Source organism: Rosa chinensis, chromosome 6, assembly GCF_002994745.2.
Source record: "Rosa chinensis cultivar Old Blush chromosome 6, RchiOBHm-V2, whole genome shotgun sequence".
NCBI lineage: Eukaryota > Viridiplantae > Streptophyta > Magnoliopsida > Rosales > Rosaceae > Rosa > Rosa chinensis.
In genome coordinates, this window is record NC_037093.1 from 16,103,577 (window position 1) to 16,131,500 (window position 27,924).

Genomic DNA, 27,924 nt, shown 5'->3' on the forward strand with positions numbered 1-27,924 from the left:
CTTTGTCTAGCAAATTGATAAAATCATGAAGAGCCCATGAGTTTTCTCAAGGATTTGGCTCTAAAGGAGGCTTTTTTCGAACTTGGAGCAAGAGATTTTCTCACTTGGCCAGAGAGTTGGAATTGGATTTGCAGCAAAGAATTTAAGGTATGAATTTGATTTCCTCGATCTTGCTGATGAATTCGATGCTTTGAATTTGATTTCTATGGTCTAAATCTTTGAATTAGTTTCGAATTAAGGCCTATATTCACTATACTAGTTCTGTTTCAAATTAATCACTTGTTTTGTTTTTCTTGTTCAATTAATCACTTTGGTGCAACTGGGAATGTGGGATTATGATTATGATAATAGCATAAATGAATGAAAATCATGTATGATAGCAATCAGTGTAGTGATAGCAATTGATACTAAAATGAGGGAAAGAACTTGGGTATTGGCAAGGTTTGCAGAATAGGCAGACCATTGTGTTGGGCTCAATCATTTGTCATTATGATTTGAGAACTACTTGAGTTCTCAACTTCAAAGATATAAAGATATAGGGAATTAATATTACTCTGCAAACAAAAACAGCACTACATTTAATCTGGTAAACATTGCTTTGACTTATTGTATTTTACTCATTGCAATTAAGGTTATGAAGGATGAAGCACCTTCTTCGTTAGAAGTACTAGTGAGTGTTACTGCAAACAGTAGTTGAGCCTATCATTGCTATTGATGTTCTTCATGTGTTTTTAAGATTCACTGGTGTTCGTATAATAGTGTAATAGCAATCGCTGCAGTGATCTTGTGGTGGGATTATCATGTGCTTTGGTCATAAATAATAGCAATATGGGATTATCATGTTGTTTGGTCATGTTACTCATTTATAATATGGGATATCATCATGTATAAGAGTGTAATTAGTGCAGGCACAATGAGTTCTAGTACTAGTGGAACAACAAAGAAAAATCATGCTTGGAGAGGGACAAATAATGACAGATATATGGATCATTTATATGTAAGGTTTACGCTTTACGCCTCAAGGCGAACGCCTTACTGAGGCTCTCCGAAACACATCGGCCTAAGCCTCAACGTTTTAAAACATTGGTAAGAACACTTCCAGTAATCTCCAGGGTACCTTTGACTCACTGCAAAAGCACTAGCTTAAGAGCTGCTGGTTTGGTTTCCACCTTCATCACTTTCCTGCTTATCTCTTAACTCTGCATAGTATTGCACACACTTGAGAATGAAGGAAGCTCAGAGTTCATTAGGAGATGACTCCTCAAGTCTTCATACTCTGACCCAAGGCTTGCAAGTAGTTGAAATACCTTATCTTCGTCGGCTCTCTTCAGAAGAGTTGTAGCATCTGTCGTGTGTGGCCTATACAAGTTGAGTTCATTCCACATGGACTTCAGGCTTCCTAGATGCTGGACAAATGTTTTGTCCCCTTGTTGCAAACTTGCAATTTCTTCTTTTAACTAAAACACACAAGCCGCATTATTCTGGTTGCCATACATGTCACATACTGACCTTTAGAGATGATAAGATGACTCCGAGTAATTGAACAATTCAAAAGAGTTTAGGTTCCATTGAATTGAGCAACCACAACATTACAAGCTAATCATTACATAACCAAGCTTCATAAGTAGGTGAGGTGATATCAGGAGCTTCCAAGCTTCCATTTATGAATCTTAGCTTTGATCTTTCCCCTAGAGCCAAAGTAACAGCACGAGTCACTAGCAAATCGTTCAACACAACTGAACACCACCTTCGGTTAGGATTTCCCTCAACATCAAAGGTTGAAGAAGAAGTAGTTACTGAGACAGTCTCAGTATCAACATGTCACACCCTGATATTCAAGCACAAATAAATAAACAAATTTACAACAGAAATACTCTGGGCGTGATGGTTCAGACATCAATACAAAACACTAGGAAAGTTTTTCTTTAAAGAACAGCAAGTAATGATGTCCAGAACCCACAATGTCAATACAGACTCATTCCTTAAAGTCATATATTACATTACACTAAGTTTACAAATTAAACTGAATCAACAATCCAATAAGTAAACACACCACACTCACTACACAGCGGAAGACTAACAAGTTATAAACCTATAACTGCTACAGTAGGATACCTCTCAGCTCCAATCACGTTCAACCTAACCAGCAGGAGAAACCCCTACACTATAGAATAGTGTGCTGAGTTGCAAACAACAAACTCAATAAGCTTATGAAAGCTCGTGTGAGTAAACTCAAACAACAAAGAAGAAACACATGCTTAAGTCAACTCAACCTAACAATATCGATATCCAATTATCACGACTTCGAACATCAAATTCATATCCTATCCTATCATGCTCACATAAGTTATCTCAACACTAAAACCCACATGCTCTGACTGTCAACTAATGCATCTACTTTCACAAAACTCCAACTATCCAATCAAACTCAAGTAAATCATAGTAATCCCTGCATAGTAAGTTAGTTCAGGAGATCACATTAAAATCAAATCAATAGAATTCATAGCAATCCATGCATATCATTTAGTTCAAGAGATTAGATTAAAATCAAATCAATAGAAGTCATAGTAACCCCTGCATATCATTTAGTTCAGGAGATTACTTTAAAACCAGTCAATTCTGAAAATAGTAATCCCTGCATATAATTTAGTTCAGGAGATTACGAAAGGAAACAACCAATTCAATAATAGGAAATAAACTAAATCAATACACACTCATCTACTGATAACAGCAACCACACAACATCAAGCATTCAACAATCTTTTACATCATAATCACCACATTGGTTATCACCACTTTGGTACTACTATATAGGTTATCGCCACCTTGGTTTTACCACACGAAATCGCACACATTTAAAAGAAATCACAATCACAACACAACATGTTTCACACCAAACTCAAGAATTCTCAGAACCATATATAACACGAAATTGTGTGTGTGTGCGCGCGCGTGTGCGTGTGTGTGTGTATATACGTAGTCTTTGTGTGTGTGTAGTCATCCACTTAGGGATGCTTCCAATACCGCTATAGTTTCACAATTTACACCAATCGAAAATCATTTTATAACAAACATTGTTCTTTTTACCTACCAGTGCACCGCAATCCTATGAACCGTAGTCGAGCAAGTTTATATCATTTAAAACAAATATTCATTTCCGAAAACGATTTCACAGTTTTCAATTAATTCAGAATAATAACTAAATTCCGTTCGTAAAAGAACCACGTGAGATTTACTCACCTAAAATCCAGCTGTGTCTTCAACGAAACAATTTAATATACTAAAGCTGAATCCACTGTTATACTGTTCATACTTTTGACAACTGTTCATAAGGATGTGAAATGACCGTTTTGCCCTCTGTTTTTGGTGATTTACAATTTGCCATTCCACTATTCACCTTGAAAGACGGTTTTGCCCCCAAATTTAATCTGAAATTACATGGCATATCCTATCATTTCAGTTTTTTTTTTAATATTTTTTTAAATTTTTACAATTCTGCTATATCCTTTAAAAATATATATATATATATATATATATTTTTTTTTTGAGAACAATTTTGTTTTGTATTGGTAAATTTCTACAAATCACAGAAAACAATTATTTTTGGTTGTATCTCATTTCTTGCTAATCTATTATTAACGCTAATATTTTTTGATATTGCGAGTATTCATCTATTACTCTATTACACATTAAAAAAAAATAAAAAACCCGCGAGCATGGCCCAGGTCAATTTGTCTTGGAAAAAAATTGAAATTATAATGAGAGTTACTATTGAATGAATAGTTCCATGGACATTATTTATTAGGGATATTGACCCAATGCCCAAATTTGAGCCAATATACTCCCACTTACTCTACTAAGAGTTTTTTACTCTCATTTACCTAATTTAATATTTAATGACAGTTTTGCCCTATCAATTAAACTAAAACTCATCGTTCTCTCCTCTCAGACTCTCTCTCCTCCCAGACCCAGTCACCCAGACTCTCTTTCTCTCTCCCACCGCCTCAGCGCCGTCGTCGAGGCCCAATCCGAGGCCACCGGAATTGCGCCGTCGTCGACACTCAAATCGGTCCGGCATTAAGCGGCTCTCAATCTTTTGTCGTGCAGTAGTCGAGGCACAAATCAGTCCGGCATCAAGGCTCAATCCTTAACCGGATTCATGATTTCGCTGTGAAAAACCAAAAATCAGAACTAACCCAGTAGAAGTCTCAAGGTCACAGAAGAAGAAGAAGAGATTAGCACCTGTTGTTGTAGATGAGTTGGTGAGAGGGAAGAGATTGAGGTGGCCAGCTTGAACGGCCATTGAAATACACGGAGAAAAAAGGCTTGCTATGAAGCAAGCGTTTCTCTCATCGGTGTCGGCACTTTTGGGTTGAAATTATGAAATATTATGTGGGTCTTTGTCTATGTATCATGCGTTTTTGCCTTTCTGGGAACTTGAGTCTTGTTTTGGGGATAGCTAGAAAGAAAGGAAGGAAGGAGGATGACAACACGTGTGAGGAGGAAATGAACAAAAGGCATGCAATGGAGGTGGCAAGCCTGGATGGTAGTGTTTATTTACGGTTTGGTTTGGGGGATAATAAAATGTGTGATGTGTCAATGCTCAATGGGCTTGTGGATTTTTATGGGAAATGTCGGACTTAGAGTCTTAGACCAATCCATTTTTCTCATTCTTATTTCAGGGGGCAATAATCATATTACTGGAGGCAATAATCATATTATTAGAGGGCAGTAATGTTTCTACTGGGGGGCAGTAGACACATTATTGGCCCCCAGTAGACTTTGATACGAGGGACATGGATCACTATAGTGTGATGTTTTGATAAGTTACATGTTGTTTTCTGTGTATTAAAGTCAAATTATCTGTGAATCCTACAAAAAAGTGCATTTTTGGTGGTCTATTGGGAGGCAGTAGAGACATTGGACTTTGTATTGGGGGGCAATAATATGATTATTGGGAGCTAATAATATGATTATAAATTGATCAATTGTGCCTGTAGTGTATTCATTTTGGTTTTGGGAGTTCATACAATTCACTGGACGGCATAATAATATGATTTTTGGGAGGCAATAATATGATTACTGGAGGACAATAATATGGTTACTAGATATTATTAGGGACCGGTCGCCGGTCGCCGGATTCCGGTCACCGGTCGCCGGATTCCGGTCACCGGTCGCCGGATTCCGGTCACGGGTCATCGATCGCCGGCGCCCTGCCACTGGTCACCGGAGGCCGGCAAGGTGGAGGATGACTTCTCCCTCTAAGTGAAAAAGAAAGAGAGGGCAAAAAAGTCTAAAAAAAAAATAAAAAAGAATTAATTGGGTAAAGGGGAAATAATCCCTTAGAGTGTTTCGGGTAAATGAGGTTAAAAAATAGTTGGTGGAGCAAGTGGGCAATTTTTAGCCTAAAATCGGGTAAATGATCATTTCCCCTATTTATTATTTTAGATATATGCTTATGAAAATCTAAAGTAATTGTATAATGCATATAATCATCGAAAAACTGTATAATGCATATAAAAAGTTTTGTTTTCATTTTTTGGACAATAAAAGATAAGTTCGTATAAAAAAATAACATAAATAAAATTGTTTATTCGTTGATGCTACTGAGATTTGTCTTCCATGGATGCAATATTTGTTTGTGATTAGTGATCTATGAGACATTTGTTGGAAAAAAATGGGTTTCTATCTTTCTTACATAATTTGGTTTATATGGATTGCTTCATATATAAGATGGGGTTGTCTTTCACCAAAATTTTCAGTGGATATTTTGCTAAGAAAGAAATGCATGTATTCTTATTGTGGATTTTGATGCCATTGGTGAGACCACCTTTTGGTATAAGCTTAAATTAGGAGAAATCATTACCACTATTCCTACCATTGGTATATTTGTTGCACGAAATTTTTATCCTAAGCGAATCAAATTCTTAGTTTTTCGAATTACTTTTGATTGAGATATTCAAGCCTTCTATGGGCAGATGAATGAGTTTATAATGCACATTTTTATGCATATGAACATTGTTGTTTTTTTTTTTTTCAATAATGCATACCAATAACAAAAAGACTATAAATAATTTTGCCCTTATTTTTCCATCAATTACCAGCTGCCACTCTCAGTGCGGGTACTGTTTAATGAATAGTAACTATGATTTTCCGGATCTGCCCCAATTTCATATGTTGCTCCTTATATTATGTTGTTTGTATCCAAAAACAAATGAAAGGTAACTATACTGAAGGAAAATGAGGAAGATCATTGTCCAATAAGAATCGAGGTCATGATTTTTACAATATTTAATTATAACTTACCAATAATTTTTACAATGTTGGATTATAACTTACCAAATAATTCACACTTTCACAGCTCACCAACATTTTTTTTTAAAAAATTATTAAAAAAAAATTGAAAAAAAGAAGATAAACACCCGCCTCTACTCAAAACTTTAAAAGTGGAGATTGCTTTTGGACGAATGAAATATGGTGGTTTGAGTTTTCATGAATAAAACTCTTTTCACAATTCTATAAAAAGTAATATGTAAAATAAGCACGTCTTTTAATTGATATTTACTAAATATAAAAAACTTCTTTCCGCAGCATCGCACGGATTTTGCCCTTGAATTTTAACTGAAATTACAGTTCTGTCTTTTTTTTTTCTTCTTTTTTTTAAGTTCTGCCATATATATTAGTATATATCAACTGAACAAAATAAAAAGAAATGAAAACTATCCTCGGCTAATGTCAATAGAGTGCCATGCATGGTTAATTGAATTGTGTAAGATTAAGGATTCTATCCTTGGGTACTTCCTTGATTATATTTTTTCTTCATCTTCTAAACTTCTTCATTTCAAACAATTTCAATTGTTATTAAAATATAAGAGTGAGTCTATCAAAATTGTTATTTATCTTATACGAGCACATTACACATTGCACCTAATTATGTAAATCAATATTTTCACAACTATAGAACACATTTTAGTTTTTATTTTTATTTTTCATTTTTTTTTTATCAAAAAAGAATTCATTATTCTAACCGGATCGATTAACAATGTTAACTCCCGCAGCAAAGCGCGGGCAACTATTACTAGTATTTACGAAAGACAAACTTACTGTTCACACCTGTTCATTGGGTGTCGAAAAGGCTATTTTGCCCTTGCTTTTCCCCCACAATCTCAGGCTGCCATTGACCTAGGTACTAGATGCTTCCATCGGTTTCTTCTTTCTTCTACGGCCGTATAACCACGATTGACTTCCGTAAAAGTGGTGAGAAGAGAGTGTGATGCGGATAAGAAGGAAAGGGACTGTTGAAAGAGACTCTGAGAGCGAAGAGGCTCTTTTGCTTTAACCACAACACTCCAATAGCTCAAGTGAAACTCGCCTGCAGTCGATTTGTTCTCTTGATTTGACGATGAAGGTCTCTAATCTGACGATCCGTACTATACCATTTAAAAGGTAATCCCGATGTTAAAAGTTTTCATCTTTTTAAGTTTTTGGCTTCTGGGTTTTAAGAGGTAATCCCGATCTTAAAGTTTCCTCGCCTATCTGCTTGATTAGAAACTTGAAAAACAAACATATTCATAAGAAGCTTGGTTGAGACGGAGGAAGAACAGAGGGACGAGAAGATCGAGGAGGACGAAGATGGAACTGGGTAATCGATTTTCAAGTCCAGTTTGTTCTAATCGATTAAAGTTTTAGATTGTTTGTTTTTGTGGTTTAATTCGGAATTTCTTTCAGGTCTTAAAGATACTCTAGAATGGTTGTCTCCATTGTCCGCAGAAAAAAAAAAAAAGAGTCCAAATTGGACCTAGGCTCTTCAGCGACAAATGGCTCATTTTGAGTTACGATCGAGCAAATGTCAGAGGTACTGGGCAAAATGTCAAAGGAAGGCTTAATTTTGTGCTCCTCTTATGAAGGTTCTCTATCTAAAGTCAAGTTTCAGATTTCTGTTGTGATGTATAGTGTGATTGTATTTATTTCATCATTGATTGCAGGTGTTTCTTGACGATGGGAAGAAAGAGAGGCTCATCAATCAGGATTAGAAGCTTCCCAACCGGCTCTAACTCAATATCGGGTGCCTGGTCCTATGATAAATGGATGCTCATGGATTGAATTACAACCACTCACTAGCCGAGAAAGCATCAGGTGAATTTTTCCTTGGACGGTTTATAGAAATCGGTGAATTTTTCTTTTTTGGTCTTTGGTTGCATGTAATTTTTGTTGAATTTGTTCTTCATTTGTTGAGGTAGCCTTCGTGTTCTTTGCTTCTGGGTTTGGATGCTGTATAATAATATCTTTATTCACAATTACTCATCACTTCTACTATGATTCTGGGTATAAAAGTTTCAAAGTACGGAAGACATATGATTGGATGAGCAAAGAATTGAAATTTCATGTCTCGATGGTTTACAATTGCTTTACTGTGCTGAATCGATGCCAAAAAAAACAAAGATTTGCAATCTTAGATTCAACCTTAAGGATGTCTTTTCACTCTAATTGTTGTTCATTTTAATTTTTTCTTTAATGGGTATATCTCTACTCTGCTAACAATTTATCTGATTTCTGTTTATTATGGTTGTCTTGCAGTTGGCTAATATTTGGTTGGAGCGCAAGGATTCCCTAGCTGGTAATTTTTCTTCATCAATAATGTTTGTGTTGATTCATTGATTTGATTGGTTCCTTTTTCTCCATGCTCATGCCTGAAGGGTCGTGTATATGCAATTATGTGCAGTATATAGTGTGACTAATTGTGTATATTATACCCATTAGAAATCAGTGCTGTTTCGCTTTTCTATCTGTTTGGCAGCCATACGTTCACACACCCAGAAGCTAGGAAGAAACCTCTTATTTTTGTTATTCGATATTTTCCTTTTTGATTTACAAGCTCTTATGTATACTGTTTATCAATTTTCTTTTGCTATCGATTTTTGCTATATGGTAAATATATAATAACGGATGGATTAGCCACTGCAAAGTTGGAATCTGTTTCGCATTTAGGTTGAGGCTAATCTGTATTCTTTATTTGTAGAAATTTCTTTTGGTACAAGGTAGTCTTATGTATTTGATGTGTGCTACATGTATGCATTTTTTTATTTCATGTAAAGCTATGTCTGAAGATTAGATACTTTGTAGGATTTAGAGGGTTGGTAATCTATTGGTAGAACTTTTATATTATGCAATTGGGTGCTTAAGTTGATTTTGATTAAATTTTTACCTGCATAAACATACAGGAGCACCACTTTTGGCCTTAAGGCAACATTTTTCTGGAGAAATTTGAGAGGTGGCGGCATGAAGTAACAAACCAAGTAGGGGAACACATCACCTCAAGTACGATTCTGGTGATGTTCAGAAGATACTTTTATTTATTTTTAGTCTGTAACTATGGAACTTATCAATTGTATTTGGTTTGCAATTGATACTATAGTGACGCTGCAGTTCGACTATGCCATTTTAAAAACAGTTGGTCTATGTTGATGCAGTTGCATAATTTACTATTCCTGAGCTGAACATCGCTGACCAACCAAAATGGTGGGAAAGAAGTGTTCCAAAGTGCTTTAGATCAAGCTGGAGATAGAGTAGGTGTTGTTCAATTCTATGGAAAGCACTGTCTCTGGATTTTGAGCAATGGAAGAACTGTATGCGGTAGTGATTCTGTTTGGAAGGCCTTGATTTTTTATGCCAAAAGTTGTGAATGCTTCTTTAATGCTGATCAACACAATGATTTGGCAAAGCCATAGTAGACGTAAAGAAAATGTTGGACCAATTTCATGAGTTGCCCAATGCCAACAGCATAATTTTCAAAAACGCTAGATGCAAGGTAAAGGACTTGATGTTATTTGTTTTTATATCCTATGTTTTCCCCTTTAATTTCCAAGAATTTCATACCACATGGTCCATATTTGTACTGATGTTAGATTATTTGGTTATACACAGGTGCTTTTTAGTATTAACTTTTTGAAGTTATTCAAGAATCTGATGTCGGCCTGTTTGGAGAAGTTAGCACTCAGCACTAGATCTTCTACTGAAGCAGTCATGTGGCTAAAGACCCAAGAAGCGCAGTGTACATAGAAGTTGTAGTAGCTCTTGACTAATCTTGAAGAAACTTTAAGGTTAAATCTCATTGTTTGCACAACAGACTATTGCAAAGAATATGAGATAATGTTAAAGGTCTGAGATGTATTGCTATTGCAAAGAATATGAATAATGTTAAAGGTCTGAGATGTGTTGCCTCTAGAGGATATCCCAAAGTTGAAATATCTCTTAGATACACAAATAAAATCATTTTTATTGATCTCGCAGTATCGCCCGAGGAGCACTATCTAGTATTTACTAAACGTGAGTTGGGGGTTACTATTTTCAATTGTTCATACGCGTTGGGAAATGACACAGCTGTCCTTGGCTTTGAGTTGGAATCACAAAGTTGCTGCAGGTGTTTTTGGGGAGTCAGAAAAGTGCTGTGGGGGGTTTTTGGGGAGAGCACGTATGAAAACTGAGTTCAGGCGGTGAGTTGAGGTTACTATTTCCGATTCTTCATCAGGGGTGAGAAAGGATCTTTTTGTCCTGCTTTTTCTTCCGCAATGTCAGGTTGTTCTTGGTGTTTGGCAAGACGTCGGCTGGGCATATGTGTCTTTGCAGAGTTGAAGATGTCGTGGGGTTTAGAAACACAAAATATAGATAAACAACAAAGCTGATCTATACTCTTCGGGAAGCCTCCATCCAAATCAAGGTTCACTGTTAACTAACCTCAGAGTCGGTGATCAAGAACAAGAACAGTGACAACTCGGTGAGACTTTAGTTCTTTCAAATCGATATTAGTCATCTATTAGTCATATATCCAAACTGATTTCGTTGAAATTCTTCTTCTATGATTTGCAGTCTCCATCAAAGTCCAAGCAATCAAATAGAAAAAAGGAGGACGGGCCACTTTCAGTTTTTTTTTTTGCCAAAGGTAGACAGCAATATTTTGATTCGTGATTAGCTTGGCATAGAAAACAAACTCAGGAGAAAGAGATCATTCAACAAATGAAGTTCAGATTTATAGTAATTTAATAATCACTTTTGACTCCGATTTATAGTGATTTAATCAAGGTAATAATCTGAACTTCATTTGTTAAATGATCTCTTTCTCCTGTGTAAAGTGATTATTAAATTCCTATAAATCTGAACTTCATTTGTTGAATGATCTCTTTCTCCTGAGTTTGTTTTCTATGCCTGTCTCAATTGTTCTATTTCTGCTTTATTCAGTTTGGCATGCATGTAGTTTTTGATATGCAGAATAACTACAACTGCATATATGTACCTCAATGATATAAGGGTAGGAAGGGAAAATGACAGAAGTGACTGAGAAATTTATTCACTTACTTGATCAAACTGTCTGAGAAGTCTCCTGATCCATTTCAAACCAGCCAGCAAAATTTCTGTACACATTTGATTAGTTAACTCTATTTCTTTTAGCAAAATTGTTTGAGTAGCTCTATTTCTGTCAGCAATTTTTTTTTTTTTTTTGGATGATTTTGATTGAACAACTCTATTTCTTTCAGCAAAATTGTTTGAGGGAGGTTAGCTCTACTTCTCTCAGCAATATTTTTTTTTTTTTTGGATGATTTTGATTTTTGTACGCATTTGATTAGTTTGTTCTTGATTGTGTAGAATGACTTTATGAGCATTTTTGTGTAGCTTTTAAGCTTTTGTTGTGAAAAGATTTGAACTTTGTTTGGTAGACAGTTTATATGTTGTGCAGTATGTGTTCAAGGGACTTCATTTGTGATATGGTTTTTGCAGCACAAGTCTTTCTTGAAGCAGATGCCTGTAATGTTTTATCAATCATGGGCCAATAATCTTAGTTTTCTTTATGCATAGAACCTGAAAGTGGGTACTGCTCTCTTGCCGCATTTTTTCAATATAAGAAGTAGTTTATCTGTTTACCAAGATTTAGCAGTGCATATTTGACAAAAAATGACTCTCTTCATATTATTCTTTGTAGACTAATTTTAAAGGGTTCTTGACAGACGTTTTTAGAGTTAGAGTTTATATTCACAGTTGTGATTTGCTATCAGTGAATTTTAAGTTCAAATATTAGAAATGTAGAGTATCTATCTTATTTATTTGGATTGTGAGTATCTGTGATGTTGTTGGATATTATAATATTAGGATTTTCTGTACATATTATGTAGGATTTGGTTGGAGTGGATTTGATGTGCTGTTGTACCCTGGTTTGTCCTGATGGGAATCAAATCTGCTTCAGATTCCACAAGCATTGAAAAGGTTTTTATTGGGATTTTGGTTATGGTTTGTTTCTCGGTTAAAGAATGCTTCCAAATTACAATGGCGTGATCATGCCCTTTTGGTGCGTGTTTTTCACACAATGCTTAAATGAATGCCTTTATTGTGTTATATACATATATATATATATATATATATATAATTTTTTTTTATATATTTGTTTGTGTGCAAGTGTTTTAAGTGTTTGTTATATATATATATATATATATATATATATTTAATATTTTTATATATATATATTTTTTATATTTGTTTGTTTGTATCATGATCTTCATACTGATTAATTTTTTAAAATTTTTCCAATTTATCACCACAAATATCTTTCTTCTTTCCTTCTTTTCTTTATTAAAGATCATTTAATTCAATTTTTTATAGGGTCCTTGACCCAAAGCACCAAAATAAGCAAAACTTATCCCACTTACCCCAGCAACAGATTTTTGTTCCCACATACACAATTTAACACCAAATGACCATTTTACCCTCCACCCAATTAAAGAATTACAACTGCGCCACTCTGTCCACTCTCTCTCTCTCCCCCCGGACACCGAGTCTCTCTCTCATTCTCCGATCTGCGTTCTCTCTCTCTCTCTCCCTCTCCCCGCCCTGCAAAACCCCGACGCCAACTCCGCCTACTACCAGAGTCGGGCCGCCTACCATGGCGTCGTCACCAACTCTCTCTCTCTCTCTCACCGCCGTCGAGCACGACTGCAGTCGCCGTCAAACGATTCCGATTCTGAACTCGACCGCTCAGTTGCCATCGTCGTCAACCTCAACAACTCGGCCTCCAACTCCGATTAAGACTTCGACCGCTCAGCCAACGAGGAGAAAGCCGATCTGATCATCTTTGGCTAGGATTGATGAGGACCACATCTCCATTTGCAGCCTCGATTGCACGATCGTTGGCAATCGTGGATGAGGAGAAAACCGGATTGATCGACCTTCCCCTATAACGACGCCATTTTCACTGAGGAGGATTTTGCTAGCATTTCGAGGATTGGAGAGAGCAGCAAGCATGGCCACCGGTGACGTCTGGCCGGATTTCTGGGTTTTTGCTTCAATTTGGTGCCCAGAGTATTTCTCTGGGTGGCCAAATCAATTTTTCTCTTCTGCTTTTTTTTTTTTTTTTTTTTTTTAAGTAATGGGGCAGAGAGAAAGGGAAATTTTTTTTGAAAGTCTATTGGGGGCAGTAGACATCTATTGGGGGGCAATATGCGTTTTTAAATTAATATAATCTCTTTGTTTTTTTCTTTAATCAAAGTTTTATTTGTCTAATTTTAGGAATATTAGTTCCCATTTCAGCTACTGACAGTTCTATTGGGGGGCAATAGACGCCTATTGGAGGGCAATACATGTCTGATAGACATCTATTGGGGGGCAATAGACGCCTATTGGAGTGCAATACATGGCTGATAGACATCTATTGAGGGACAATAGACGTCTATTAGGGGACAATAGACTATTAGGGCAATATACGTCTATTGGGAGGCAATAGACGTCTATTTTTTTTTTGGTTACAACGAGGCCCAAAGGGCCTAAAGCAAAAAGAGACACAAAGAAACACTACCCATGGAGGCTAACTTTCGATCTTCTGCTCCTCATAACTCCACAAATATCATCCATAAAAGCACTTGAAGCTTGAGGGGGGGAGTATTGAAAATAACAATCCCAGGATCATGAGAGAGGCTGCTCTTAGCCATGGCATCTGCTGTCATATTGCTTTCTCTAAAAATATGCTTAATCTTCACATCTTCAAAACCATTAAGTAGAGACTTGCAGCTGTTCAAAATGCTTCCAAGAGGATGGGAACTTTCACAGCCTTCAACAATGAGTTTGATGAGAATGGCAGAGTCAAATTCAATTTCAATCTTATTAACCTGTAAGTCAGTAGCAAGTTTCAAGCCAGAAAGCAAGCCCCAAGCCTCAGCAGTAAGGACCTGTCCTTTACCAACATTAATCATAAAACCTGAAAGCCAATCACCATTATGGTCACGTAATACTCCACCAGCACCAATTTGTCCTGATTGACCAGCTCTTGTGCCATCCACATTAAGTTTCACATAACCATCATCAGGCATGGTCCAAGAAAACATATTGAAACAATATTGATCCACCAAGTTAAGTTTAGCTTGAGCATGAGACCACTCAATCGTAGCATTCAGAATGATGTGAGAGGTATTATAGGGTCTATGAAAACCAACGTCAAAAATATCCTTATTTCGCCATTTCCACATATACCAACAGATGAAGACAAAGATACTACACCACTGAATATTATTAGAGTAAATTACTTTACAGTGGAGATTTGCAGCAAGCCATCCAATCCAATCAAGGTTGAAAGTGTGTTTCACAGCAGTAGGCCAATTGAAAGTTCTCCAAACAGCCATGGCTTTTGGACAATCCCTGAAAAGATGAAGAAGAGTCTCGGGCATGAGGGCACAAGTATGACATTTATCATCACCAGAAAAGTTTCTTTTAACCCTTTGGACATTTGTGAGAATTTTCCCATGAACAACAGACCATAGAAAAGTTTTCAGTTTGGGGGAGATATTAAGATGCCAGATGAAATTCCACTTGAAGAGATTGGACTCAGACATATCAAAAAGGCTATTGTAGGCCGATTTGACAGTAAAGCGACCATTAGAAGTATATCCCCATATTTGAATATCAGGGCCACACCCCTCAAACCCAGGAGGAATGCTCAAGATCTGTTGAATAAATGTCTCAGGCAAACAAGTTTGTAATTTATCAATGTCCCATCCATTGTTGTTCCAAAAGATACTAACAGTATCATCAATGTTAGCCAAATAACCAGGCAAAGCAACATCAATGAGAGGAAACGTACCCAGCCAATGATCAATCCAAAACTTTGCAGTCATGCCATCCCCAATTCTCCATATAAGACCTTGCCTTAGAAGAGAGGCTCCATGAGCAATGCTCCTCCACGTGCTTGAGCTCCCAGAAGGAGGAGAATAGTCAATACCAGTAATATTGACATTCGCTAGGTATTAATACTTATAAATGGAGCTCCAGAGACCATTGTCACCTTGAAAAATCCTCCAACTAGCCTTTGCTAACATGGCCTGGTTCATGTCTTCAGTTTTTTTAATGCCAAGTCCACCCAAACATTTAGGTAGGCAAACAACATCCCAATTAACAAGATGAACTCTCTTTCTGTTTTCAACATCACCCCATAAAAAATCTCTATTTAATTTGTCAATGTTATGGCAAAGCTGCAGGGGGAGTTTGGCTGTTTGCATTGCGTAAACAGGTATAGAGGAACAGACAGAATTAATTAAGGTTAATCTACCTGCCATGCTAAGAACATTGCTCTTCCAGCTAGCTAAGCGCCCTTGAACTTTATCAAATATACTTGCGTAGGTGTGCTTGTTTACCCTACAGTGAACAAGAGGCATACCAAGATATTTTCCAAGATCATTTGTTAGTGGAGAGCCACAAATAGAGCTGATACTATTAGCCAAATCACGATCAATGTTAGGAGAACAGAAAATGAGGGATTTCTCAAAGTTGACAGTTTGACCAGATAAAGAGCAAAATAAGTCCAAGCATCTCTTAGGGCTAGATTGAGAAGCTCTAACAGGTCTTAGTAGCCTGCAGAGAAGAAGCTTCAGCAAAAAGAAGTAAATCATCAGCGAAAAATAAATGAGAGATCTTAGGGCCAGATTGAGAAGCTCTAACAGGCTTCCACATATTCGCATCAATGGCACAATAAATAAGATGAGACAGTTTTTCCATACACAAGACAAAGATGTAAGGGGATAACGGGTCACCCTGCCTGATTCCTCTCGAAGCACAGAAAGTCCGAGACAATTCACCATTAAAATTAACCTGAAAGCTTGTAGAAGTTACACAATGCATGATCAACTTAACAATGGAATGGGGTAATTGGGACTCATATAGGACCAGCTCAATAAAAGACCATTTGAGCCTATCATAAGCCTTCGACAAGTCAATTTTCCAAGCAAAGAAGCCCTTCACCCCTTTTGAACCTTTAAACTTATGAAGAACTTCTTGAGCAATCATTACATTATCAGAAATATGTCTGTTCGGGACATAACTAACTTGATTAGGAGAGATCAGAGATTGCATAAGGGGTCTTATCCTGGCAACCAAAACTTTCGAAATAATCTTGTAGACAGTGGTGCATAAGCTAATAGGCCGAAATTGAGTCATATTCTCAGGGCTCACCATTTTAGGCACAAGTGTTATGAGTGTGTGGTTCAGGCCACTAGGAATGATTCCAGTACGAAAAGCAGTATGCACAATATCAAAAATTTCAGACTTATACGAGTACCAGTGCTTTTGAAAGAAAACTGCAGGGAAACCATCATGGCCAGGGGCTTTCAAACCTCCAATAGAAAATAAGGCAGATTTAACTTCATCCATGGATATCTCAACAGCAGTAGAGTTAAGCATCTCAGTTTCAATGCAAGGAAATAGAAGAGGAATATTAAAACTCGTATCAATAACCTCATTGACAGAAAAAAGCTTCTCAAAAAACTGAACAACAATTTCTTTCATCAGAGCAAGATCAGAGACCCAATTTCCAGTATCATCCATTAATCTCTCAATTTTATTTTTCCTTCTTCGAATAATAGTGGTCAGGTGGAAGAACCTAGTGTTTCTATCACCATCCTTTAACCACTTGTCCCTAGATTTTTGTTTCCAAAATAAAGCTTCTTGGTCGCGAATCGACTCGTACTCCTTTATTAACTTAGCCTCCAAATCAATGAGAAAAGGATTCACAAATCTATAGCAACACTTTTGAATCCCACCAATTCTAGCCAAAAGCACTTTCTTTTTTCTAAAGATATTACCAAACACATTGGAATTCCAAGTCTTAAGAGCATAAGATAACTGAGAGAGTTTAGAGCAGAACTCACCTGAAGCATCTTTCCAAGTCGAGGACATAAATTGATAGAAATCTTGATGAGAAAGCCACATCGCCTGGAACCGAAAGGGAGAGTTCCTTGGAGTGTTGCATCGAGTAGAGGTAAGTTGTAGGGCTATTGGACAGTGATCAGATTTCATTCTGGGGAGATGCTTAATTATTGCTTCAGGGAAGGCTAACCTCCAATCACAGGTACAAAAACCCCTGTCAAGTCTTTCTTTAATGGTATTATTAGTCCATGTGTACTTAGAACCAATGTAGCCCAAATCAATAAGAGAGTTCCTGTTAATCCAGTCGCATAAGCCTCCAAATCTACCATGAAAAGGGCCGATGTTTTTATCCTCAGCAGAAACAAGTTCATTAAAATCTCCCATAAAAACAACAGGCAGAGAGTAATTTTGAATGACAGAATCAAGAAGTCCCCAAAGTTGACTTCGTAAAGTATTGCAAGGCCTAGCATATATCAAAGAAAGAATCCAAGGAGAGTGACCAGAAGAGATAACTTTTGCAGCAATAAATTGAGAAGATCTATCAATCACGTTAAGTTGAACCTTGGAAGAGTTCCAAAGAAGCCAAATCCCACCAGAAAAACCTTCTGCCTCAATAATTTCAAAGTTCGTAAAGGCAGCCTGCAGTAAACACTCTTTAGCCCTCATGAAGGGGACCCTGGGTTCACAAATGACAAGAACATCAATAGAAAACATTTTTATAAGGTCTAGAATAGCAGACCTAAATTTTTCACTACCTGCACCACGAGCATTCCAAAAAATTGTGTTAAACATGATGAGATGTAAGAAAGTAATGGGTGGGAACCCAGTCAGACATTAACCATACCAACCCCATCAGTGGGAGGCAGGGTGTTGTCAATGGTCAACTTGCTATTAGCAACAAAAGTTTGCTCCACAAAATGTTCAGAAGCATTATCATCACTTAACACCTTCTTATTATTTGGCAACTTCTCCTCAGGAGGACAATGACCAAATATCGCTGAAACACCAGTACCCAGAAGATTTGTCTCCATATTTCCAAAAGAAAGCTTTTTGAAAATAGAGGACTGATGTTTAGCAGTTGCAGCACTGGTACCTTTGGTTTTCCTTTGATAATGCACGGCAGGTTTAGCACCACTGGTGCTTGCAATATTATTCGAAACTTCTTTCATAGGAATTCTAGGAGAAAACTTGGACTTCCCAATTTCATTATTCTCTTTCAGACTGTGATTGCTTTTGCTAGAATCTGCAGCTATGGTCTTGGTTCCAGTAGCCTTATTTATTGTCTTCTTCTTATCATGAAAGCTCTTCCATAGTTTCACGATGGTAGGATTAGTATCTTCAGTGTGGTCATTATTGGTCACCTGTTGAGAAGCAAGATTGACATTCTCATCCTCTTCTTGCAAAACAGCAAATCTAGAACCAACCCCAGCAAATTTCCTTGCCCCTCCAGTGTCTCCAACCTTCTTCTTGTTCCTGTAACTCATTAACATCCATGGTCCCATATCCTCCTTTATGATACCAGAATCCGGAGAAAAATTCCTTCCCTCAAGATTGGTATCCATTGCCTGTTGAGCAATAGTTACATCATCTCCCATTGAATTATTACCTTCGCCATTTTCAGAAACTATAGGAATATGTTGTGGATGAGCATCGCTGGTGTCAATGACAAGAGAAGGACATTTCTCTTTAGAATGGCCAAAACAACCACATTCAAAGCAAATAAGGGAAATTCCCTCATACACCACATGATAGGCAGCAGATTCCACTTCAACATAAGGACGCAGGGGCTTGTTCAAATCAACTTCAATGCAAACACGAGCAAATTTTCCTCTAGCCTGTCCAAGAGTTAATTGATCAACTTTGACAACTTCTCCAAGGATCTTGCCAATTTTAGCAACTGCGTAATCCTTAAAGTATTTAACAGGTAAACCAAAAATTCTGACCCATAATGCCATTTTTCCAATAGATTCATTCATAGGATCAAAGTCTGGTCTCCATTTTCTAACAACTAATGTTTGCCCAGCCAGAATCCATGGTCCTCCACAAAGAGCATGATTCATGTCATCTTCCAGATTGAATTTGACAATGAAAAAGTCATTGGGAAGATCAATAAGTTGCCAGCCCCCTTTCAATTCCCACTTGCGTCTCAGACCTTTCAGCATGAATTCAAAGGTGTTGGTGGAATTTGGTTTACCCATAAGCTTAACAACAACAGCACAGCGCCATTCATAATCCAATTTATTATGCACTTTTTCAGAGAAAGAAACATTTGGACCATGTTTACCTTGAGTGTAAGTGCAGTCATCATCAGTCATCTCAAAGTCCTCCATCATTGTGTGTCTGTAGCGATCAACTGGGTTTTTGAGGGTACTCGCATAGCTCATCGGAGCTTTAATTGAAGGTGTAGGCTAAATACAGGAGTCCAGATCCTCCATTCGTAAGGCTTCGAGGTCGGAGCAAACATCTCCACCATTTTTCACTCGTTTCCTTTGCATAAGCAAAGAACCATCTACTCCGTCGCTTCCCGGTGGAAGGGCGGAGAACGTGAACACCGGATTCGCCACTAGGATCTTCAGATGGCCAGAACCAGTGCCTGAGAAGGTGGAGTCAACGAAGGCCGATCGGGTCAAGGTTTGAAAATGGGAAGATTAGAGAGAAAGCGCGTGAAGCGCGTTCTAAAGGTTAGGATTGAGGAATATTGCTTATAGAAGTCCCAGCAGTTTCAAATTTTCATCTGTGTCAAACATGAAAGATTCTAAACTGTAGGTTCATCAAGGAAAATCCAGATCTACATAACCCAAAGACATCAGAGAAGAAGGGAAAAAAGTAGAGGGAGTCGCTCGGCAATAGACGTCTATTGCCTTTCTATTGGGGGGTAATAAATGTATATTGGGGGGCAATACATGGCTGATGGTCGTCTATTGGGGGGCAATACATGGCTGATAGTCGTCTATTGGGGGCAATACATGTCTATTGGGGGCAAAAAAAAAACTTTTCAGTGAGATTTTCAGCAAATTCCGGTGGGCGGCAGCCGGTGACCAGAATCCGGCCGGATTCCGGCGAAAGTTGGCCAGATTCCGGCGGCCGGTGACCGGACTCCGGCGGCCGGGACCGGGCTCCGGCGAAGTCTCCCATGGTTTCTCTCTCTCTCTCTCTAAGTAACAAAGGGGTAAGGGTAAAATGGTATTAAAAAAAATTAAAAAACAAAAAAAAATCTTAATGGGGTATTAGGGAAGACCTCCTTAGAGTGTTTTGGGTAAGAGAGAATTAAAAAAACTTAATGGGGTAAGTGGGAAAAAAATCTCTAAAAATGGTGTAAATGAACAAAACCCCTTTTTTATATATCGAACTTGATTTCATTCTGTAGTGTCTGCTGTGACTTCTAAATATATACAGAAACCAAACCTTTTTGGCACTGTGAAATAAAGACAGCAAACCAAAACTACAGTATTTGTTATATAGTATATAGGTCAATGAAAAACTTTTCAGTAAAGTCAATACATGAATATAGGTGTTATATTGTGTGAACTACATTTTGATTGTTATCAACTAGGATCTCTATCATTAACTCATCCTTTTACCATACCATACTTAGTTCTGTTGAAACTAAGCTAAAAGGTAGAAACTCGGGTAATATCTAAGCTAAAAGGTAGGCATAATGTCTGATTGCTTTACAAAGTCTTTTCTTCCATTAGTGATGCCATGTTTGTTTTTCTTATGTATAAAATTCTGATGGACGTCTAATCTCTGTACATCACAGGCTATTCTCACGTGGGACAGATAAAGAAGGGGATCCATACTTGGTGGAATGGAATGAAAGTGAAGGAGCAGTAAAGCGTACCTATCATGGTCTTGGGAAGCGGACTGTTGGGGTTGTGCAGTTTGATACCACCAAGAATTGATTCTTGGCTACTGGTGATGAGTTCATCGTTAAATTCTGGGACATGGACAATGTTAACCTTTTGACGAGTACAGATGCAGATGGTGGACTGCCGGTAGGCATTACATAATGTTTATTTTTTTTTTTTTTTTAATGAAATCGTTCTTTCCAACTAATCATCATGGTCTTAAAATTCTGCAGGCTTCTCCTCCTATTAGATTTAACAAAGAAGGAATACTGTTAGCTGTCTCAACAAATGACAATGGTATTAAAATTCTGGCAAATTCATATGGAATTAGGTTGCTGAGAACAGTGGATGCTTCCAGAGCTGCTTCTGTGGCTGTTGTGAAGATAAAATCTCATTTTGGCTTATCTTCAGATTCATTAGCTTTCTTTCGTGGTATTCACAATGTATGTCTGCTTTATTAATATGTAGGCCTCAGAATAGGAACATTTGGATCGTCTAACATTACTGTTGGAACAGGCATTGGAGATCGAGTGACTCCAATGCCAGCCATGGTTGGACTGGTGAGTGTCATCATTATCTCTCATGGGTGACTCAAACCCCAGAAGAAATCCATATAAATCAATGCTAACGTTAGCTACAGATGAAGTAGCTACACATGTTACTGTCAAGAATTTGTTATTTGATGGTAAGTCCTCAGAAAGCATGCTCCAATTCAGTTCTGCAAGCCATAATAAGCACACTTGATCTTTCTAATATCTTAAAATTTAAATAGTCCTGTAGTACAATTGCTTTCTGATGTTTTAGATTGTATAAATCAATATAAATCATTATCTCTCATGGGTGACTCAAACCCCAGAAGAAATCCATATAAATCAATGCTAACGTAGCTACACATGTTACTGTCAAGAATTTGTTATTTGATGGTAAGTCCTCAGAAAGCATGCTCCAATTCAGTTCTGCAGGCCATAATAAGCACACTTGATCTTTCTAATATCTTAAAATTTAAATAGTCCTGTAGTACAATTGCTTTCTGATGTTTCAGATTGTATAGTGCATGTTATTTCTGTTTCATAATTGTTAGTTTATTACATGGAATAAGAACCTGTAGGTTGTTTAGCATTATTACTAAAACACTTGCTGATGAACAACTTATGGTGAAGGAATATTAAGCCTATATATATGTCAAAAGGTAAATTGAAAGTATAAATAAAACTACATTTGTTCCTTTTATTTATGTTGAGTTAAATGGAGCATTTGAAATCCTGTGTTAGCAAGGATTGGTGCATGGTCATATAGAATGTTGGGATTTTATCTGCAAGCCTTTTCCATCATATCTGCTTTCCTTATTCTACAGAGTACATCATTCCAGTTGTATACAGAATTACAGATCGAATTAAAATATGTTCATGAACACACCAAGTCGAACACGTCAGAGATAATAATCTGTGCCATTAAGTAACCTCAATGAAATATCTCTGTAAGCCAAAGCAAAAGCCAAAAAAAAAAAAAAAAGAAGAAAAAAGAACAAAAAACTCAAAATGAAGTTCAATAGATTCTGAAAGTTAGATCAAGCAAATACACTTTTTGGTTTAGATGGCAATATAGCCTATAAACCAATAAAGTTCTATAGCATTCAAAAGGTAGTCCCAATGTTAAGTTTGGATCTTTTAAGTGTGTGGTTTCTGGGTTTTATGGGGTTTTCAGATTTTGAATTGAAATGGCTGGAACAGGTAGGAAAGTTTAGAACTTTGGGATTGTTTAGAACTTTGGGGTTACCTTTTGCTTTCTAGGTTTTTTAGGTTTCAAATGGAAAAGGGTAGTCTAAACTCTGCATGCGGTCCCAGCGCTGCCTCATGTTCCCTGTCATACAGTCATATTCCGACGAGCCATTAAAAAGTACTCGGGTCTTCTTCACTCACTCAGCCACTTCTAATTTTCCGTATCTGCATGCTTTAATTATGACATTCAATTGATGATTTCAAATTTTAGATCAACGGCATCCATTCGCTACAAAATGTTGAATCAACTAGCATAAAGCACAACAGAAGAGCATGTGACTGCTGCAAGAACAAGGTTTAGTCTTGAGATATTTTTAGTCTTGACATATTTTTTCTCCAAAATTTTACTCTGATTATCTATACACAAGCTCATTTATGTACCCCAAATATTTTTTCGATTCTGGTATGGGAATCAGTAATTTTGATTGAGATCTTACAGTTTTGCAGTGTTCTAAGTTGAATTGCTCTAACAAGTCTTGGAGATCCGGTTTCTTTCGCAGAAGGTATGACCTTCTTTAACAATAACATCAGTTGCTCTGTTTCTATTTTCTTCCAGTAGAAAATTGCATGTAAAATTATTTTCTCAACTAAACCATCCTCTATTCTTACCTGTTTCGTATGCTTAACTTTTTATGCTGGTTCTCTCCAGCTTATAAATACTTTCCTTTCTTCATTTGTTTCTCTTACTGTTGCCTATATTTGAACTTTGTTCTTTATTTACTTAACTCTTAAACTAAGAAGATATATCATTTGTGTTTATCTACTGGATGTTTGTATTGCTTATGTTAATTTCGTCCATGGTTTCTTGGGCTAAATGTTTTAAATTTCAGTGTGATTCAATTGAATTTAATCATTTGTTCCTTATTCAAGGTTTTAAGCCTAGCTATTTTGTAGTACTTGCATGATTAGCACTGTATTGTTTTGAAATCAAAGTGATTGAGTGGTCCATGTTTTCATTAATTCATAGATACCCAGGATACCCACCCACCAATTCATTAAGAAGGTATTAATTGTTGAATTGATCTAATTGGAAACATTGAAATTATAGTCTTTCTTTTGTTTGATTCAAGATTTTGTGGGTGTTTCAGAAAGCAGAGAATTCAGTGAAGGTACAGACCATTGTGGGTATTTCAATCCCAGTGGCTGCTCTTGACCTTGATAATGAAGACACTACAAAAGAAGGTACAGACCATTTTGGGTTTTCTTGATTTCTTCCCTATTTTGAAATTTTAATGCTCACTTCTTTCTTTCATTGTTCTTTTTTACTGAAATTTGAGTATTTTGATGGACAGAGTGAGAAAGAGAAGGTAGAGCCTGAAATTTTTGTTGTGAATGAAGAAAAGAGAACAGGAGAAGATGAGAAGAAGGGTGAGCGGTTTGGTGCTTCGTGCTGAAGCTCAAATCTTCCTTGCATGGATAAGCTCAGGGATGAGCTTTCTTGAGAGGTAACAACTTGATTTTTTTTCAAAAAATTTCTTTAAAATCAGTGTAAATCAATTTCAACAAATGAAACGATTGTACATGTTCCAAACAATATTCCCCTCTTCTAATCAAGATGACTCTTAAGTAGATTCATTAGCTGATCTGCAATCTGACTTGGGTTTGGCTAATCTCTCATATACATAACATTCATATAAAATGAAAAATTAATGTCTGAGTATGACTTTTGTACCTTTGCAGCAGAGCCAAACATTGGCAAGCAAGGAATGTTCCCATCACAGATATTGAGCCCGTATGAAGCTGAAGTCTCTGGAACTGAAAGCGGATGTGGGTGATCCACAGAGTCAGCAGTTGTGGAATTGCAAGGTTGAGGCAAGTGTAGTATTACCATGTTCTTCATCAGTGCCGGTCCTGACATTTTGGAGGTCTGAGGCGAATAATTAAAATGTGGCCTCATATAAAAAAATCATATAATCAAACAAATATATATATATATATATATATAAATTGAATCCCTACATTAATAGTATTGCAAAAAATAAAAATAAAAAAATAATAAGGTGTTCAATTCTAAAATAATTTTTCTCTTAGAAGTTGAAAAAATAAAAAAGAACAAAATATATTTAAATATTACAAAAGAAACCAATGAAAAACAAAGGGCAAATACATTAGTATTCAATTTCAAAATATTCTTTCCATAGAAGCTGGAAAAAGAATGAACAAAAAACATTTAATTACAAAGAAATTAATTAAGGAAAAAAAAGGCTGCTACGACTCGAACCTTGGTGCTGTCTAAATTAATTAAGCAAAACTCTATCACCGCTGCACCAGCGCAGCCCCCTTGCTTGATATGGGCAAAAATAAAATATATAATTATACAACAGATATATATGTAAAATTAAAAAAAAAAAAAAAAATTGGCGGAGGCCCGCCGGAGACCGGTGGCCTGAGGCGGCTGCCTCAGGTAGCAGCCCTCAGGGCCGGCCCTGTTCTTCATTGACGAACAGATTTTCATTGCATTTGTCTTACTCTAGAGGAAGCTAGACAAAAGAAACAACTGGGTATTGTTGGGTTGCATTGAAAATGTGTTCTTTCTGCTTTTGGAGAGTTATAGAAGTTCTTTGAATTAAGAACAGTCAATTGAGTGACTGTGTGAAAAATTTTGCAAAGCTTTAGTCTATCGGTTACACTTATGATGTCAAAATGTTGTAATTATTCACCAATTTGAGCTATTTGGTGCACTGATTTGTCGATTGTCAAGCCTAAACATGATTTGTCATTGATTTTATCTTCATTGTTATTTGAAATCCAAGATTGATCTGTGGCTATATGAAATTGACATAGGAAAGGCTTGGTGAGGTTTCGATCTCATATGACAAATATAATATGAAAATGGAGCATATGAATAAAAGCCGGGTTTATTTTCTTTTAGAAATCATATTGTATCAATATTGAGAAATGATTTGTGGAACATGTAGCAAATTACTAGATTATTCACCTTAATGATTACTAGATTATTAGATTCCAGTCTCAGTTACCTATAATCAGTTCGTTTATTTGGATATTCACTTTCATCTTTATACATGGATTAACCAATTTTTCAATGTTTATGATTCACATGACTGAAAAGTCTTCCTATTTGTCTGTTTTCTTAACCAAAACAAATTCAATTCAATTGTTTCTGTCCAGAATGTTATTTGCTATCATAATCTTCGTTTTTTTTTTTTTACTTTTGAACAGCTATGAAACAAAAGGTTATCTTGGCTGCAAAACATTGCAGAATAAAGTTCTCACCATGAAAACTTTTGTGCACAGATGACAAAAGACGACGACTAAACTCGAAATGACTGAGTGGAAAGTTACAAGTTCATTTGGTTGCAAATGCACTGCAGACAGGAAATGAGCCAACCACTTCTACACCAGCCCATTCTCTTCCTGACAAAAAAGAGTCCTCGACAAAGGCAGAAGACAGTTGTTCGGCACTGACTCAGACAAAAAAAACTTGCAGGTAAACCTCTATAAAATCTTTCTTCATTCAGCTTCATTTATCTTGAGAGCTCAAATGTAAAATAAAAAAAAAATAAAAAAACCACTAACTATGTTTTCTTTTTTAACAATGATAGGGAAGCTAACACTGAACCACCAATATCATCAATGGAGATAATCAGCGAGGAGAAAACCAACTGAAGTTCCAAACCACTTTTTGTAAAAACAAAACTGGAGGAAGCAACTTGGGCTCCACTACATAAACTAGCAACCTACATAAAGATAAGTTCATGTACCCCGTTTTCCGTGGCCACAATAGATTGATTATGCTGTTTTTGATATTAGGTTGTCATGGATTTTGCTAGCAGATTTCACTTACTACTGTTCCTATCATGGATTGGTTGCCAAGACCATTTGCTATTTTTTGTACTGTTAATGGCTCCCAAAAACCAATGTTTCCTCAACATTCCTGGTTTGATTTTCATGATTCTTTGTGGTTTTTTATCACAAGAATATAAATATTGTCTTTCGATTCTCAGTTCCATTTTTTTTTCAGAAACTTTTGTGGGTCATTAGCAGGGTAACATTGTAATGATTATGTACTGTTTGAATGAACCTTCAAGTTGTCCTAAGCTGTTCATCTAAAACAAAAGATGAATTAGATCACGTCCTACCTTTGAGATCTTATCAAAGTTTCTAATATCAATAGCAGCTGCCACCGAATAGGGTATCTTAGTTTATATACTTACAATTAAAAGGGGATCAACAAAAGGGACTAAAAAAAAGTCACTGTAGTAAATAGAAGCCTTCAGTTCAGAGACAAAGTTGCCTAAACGTAAGTACATTTCGTGGTTGCAATTCACATCCCGCAGCAAAGCGCGGGCACCGTTGCTAGTATTAACTAAAGCACACCTCTGTCAAGCACCTAATGAAATAAGGTCACAACTCAGCATATCAAATCACAACGCAATTTAAAGTTCGGACACGAACTTAGAGTAAAACCGAAGATTGCGCCAATCATGGTGAAACTTCATCCGAGACCACCCAAGTCTTCGGAACACTTCTACTGTCGATATGACAAAACTACAAGTTAATCAAACGGCTGGATCCTCACGGATCACAAACCGAACGGTTCGAAATCACAAAACCCGAACAAATTCATACGATCTCTAAAAATTGCGTATTATATATCGAAATGCTCGTACCGATGAGTAGATGATAATTAATACATGAAACTGCCCCTTACATGACCAGAAAGCCCCCAAACCGTCGCCACAGGCGATGGCACAACCACCACCGACCAAAAACTCAAAACTACCTTAATTCAACCGTCTAACATGTTCACAATAAAGAGACGAACAACTTTCATACCTGGAGCTAAGTCAGATTCAGCCTAGATCCGTCGGAATCACATGTGCAAATCAGATAATCCTCCACCGTTGAACTTTAAATCACGATCTCGGCTACCACACTCAAAATCGTCCTATAAGGCTGGTATGGATGTGATCTAGAGGAGGAGAGGATTCCAAAAATACTGGTTTCATGCACCACAGTGGCCGAAGGAGAGAGTTCCGACCTGGTCGGATCCACAATGAGAAAACCGGCGTTTGATCTCCGTCTGGGGCGCATGTCGGAGCAAATCGCCGCCGTGGGGAGGAAGAGAAGACCAAGGCCCGTCTATCTGGGCCAGGTCCGCCGCC

At 37.0% G+C, this 27,924-nt stretch overlaps 1 protein-coding gene across 14 annotated transcripts; it reads left to right on the top strand.

The window, feature by feature from the left end:
* The first annotated feature begins 7,212 nt into the window (after nucleotides 1-7,212).
* On the top strand, nucleotides 7,213-26,771 carry LOC112171910 (topless-related protein 4-like). Of its 14 annotated transcripts, XM_040508249.1 has the most exons (14): nucleotides 7,213-7,446; nucleotides 7,549-7,855; nucleotides 7,986-8,136; nucleotides 8,578-8,617; nucleotides 9,222-9,808; nucleotides 9,925-10,774; nucleotides 10,867-10,939; nucleotides 20,933-21,167; nucleotides 21,254-21,317; nucleotides 21,489-21,580; nucleotides 23,299-23,301; nucleotides 23,766-23,801; nucleotides 23,887-23,980; nucleotides 24,091-24,231. In XM_040508249.1, exons 8-14 carry the CDS (start codon nucleotides 21,117-21,119, stop codon nucleotides 24,093-24,095), a joined length of 345 nt encoding a protein of 114 aa, XP_040364183.1. In that variant the 5' UTR covers nucleotides 7,213-7,446; nucleotides 7,549-7,855; nucleotides 7,986-8,136; nucleotides 8,578-8,617; nucleotides 9,222-9,808; nucleotides 9,925-10,774; nucleotides 10,867-10,939; nucleotides 20,933-21,116; the 3' UTR covers nucleotides 24,096-24,231. The 14 variants fall into 14 exon arrangements, 5 of the variants coding, with proteins under 5 accessions (XP_040364183.1, XP_040364179.1, XP_040364180.1 ...); XM_040508246.1 differs by lacking the exons at nucleotides 7,213-7,446; nucleotides 7,549-7,855; nucleotides 7,986-8,136; ... (2 more) ...; nucleotides 9,925-10,774; nucleotides 10,867-10,939 and adding exons at nucleotides 11,427-11,859; nucleotides 12,165-12,255; nucleotides 24,482-24,604; nucleotides 26,054-26,246; nucleotides 26,362-26,771 and having other exon boundaries at nucleotides 24,089-24,243; XM_040508245.1 differs by lacking the exons at nucleotides 7,213-7,446; nucleotides 7,549-7,855; nucleotides 7,986-8,136; ... (2 more) ...; nucleotides 9,925-10,774; nucleotides 10,867-10,939 and adding exons at nucleotides 11,426-12,337; nucleotides 24,482-24,604; nucleotides 26,054-26,246; nucleotides 26,362-26,771 and having other exon boundaries at nucleotides 24,089-24,243.
* The last annotated feature ends 1,153 nt before the right edge of the window (nucleotides 26,772-27,924 follow it).

What these genes read in the sequence shown, in the direction of transcription:
- LOC112171910 (XM_040508245.1), top strand. Translation starts at nt 21,117, where the DNA reads ATGGACAATGTTAACCTTTTGACGAGTACAGATGCAGATGGTGGACTG. An exon ending in ATGCAGATGGTGGACTGCCG is followed by an intron (nt 21,168 to 21,253) that starts GTAGGCATTACA and finishes AAAATTCTGCAG; the next exon opens with GCTTCTCCTCCTATTAGATT. An exon ending in CCCACCAATTCATTAAGAAG is followed by an intron (nt 23,802 to 23,886) that starts GTATTAATTGTT and finishes TGGGTGTTTCAG; the next exon opens with AAAGCAGAGAATTCAGTGAA.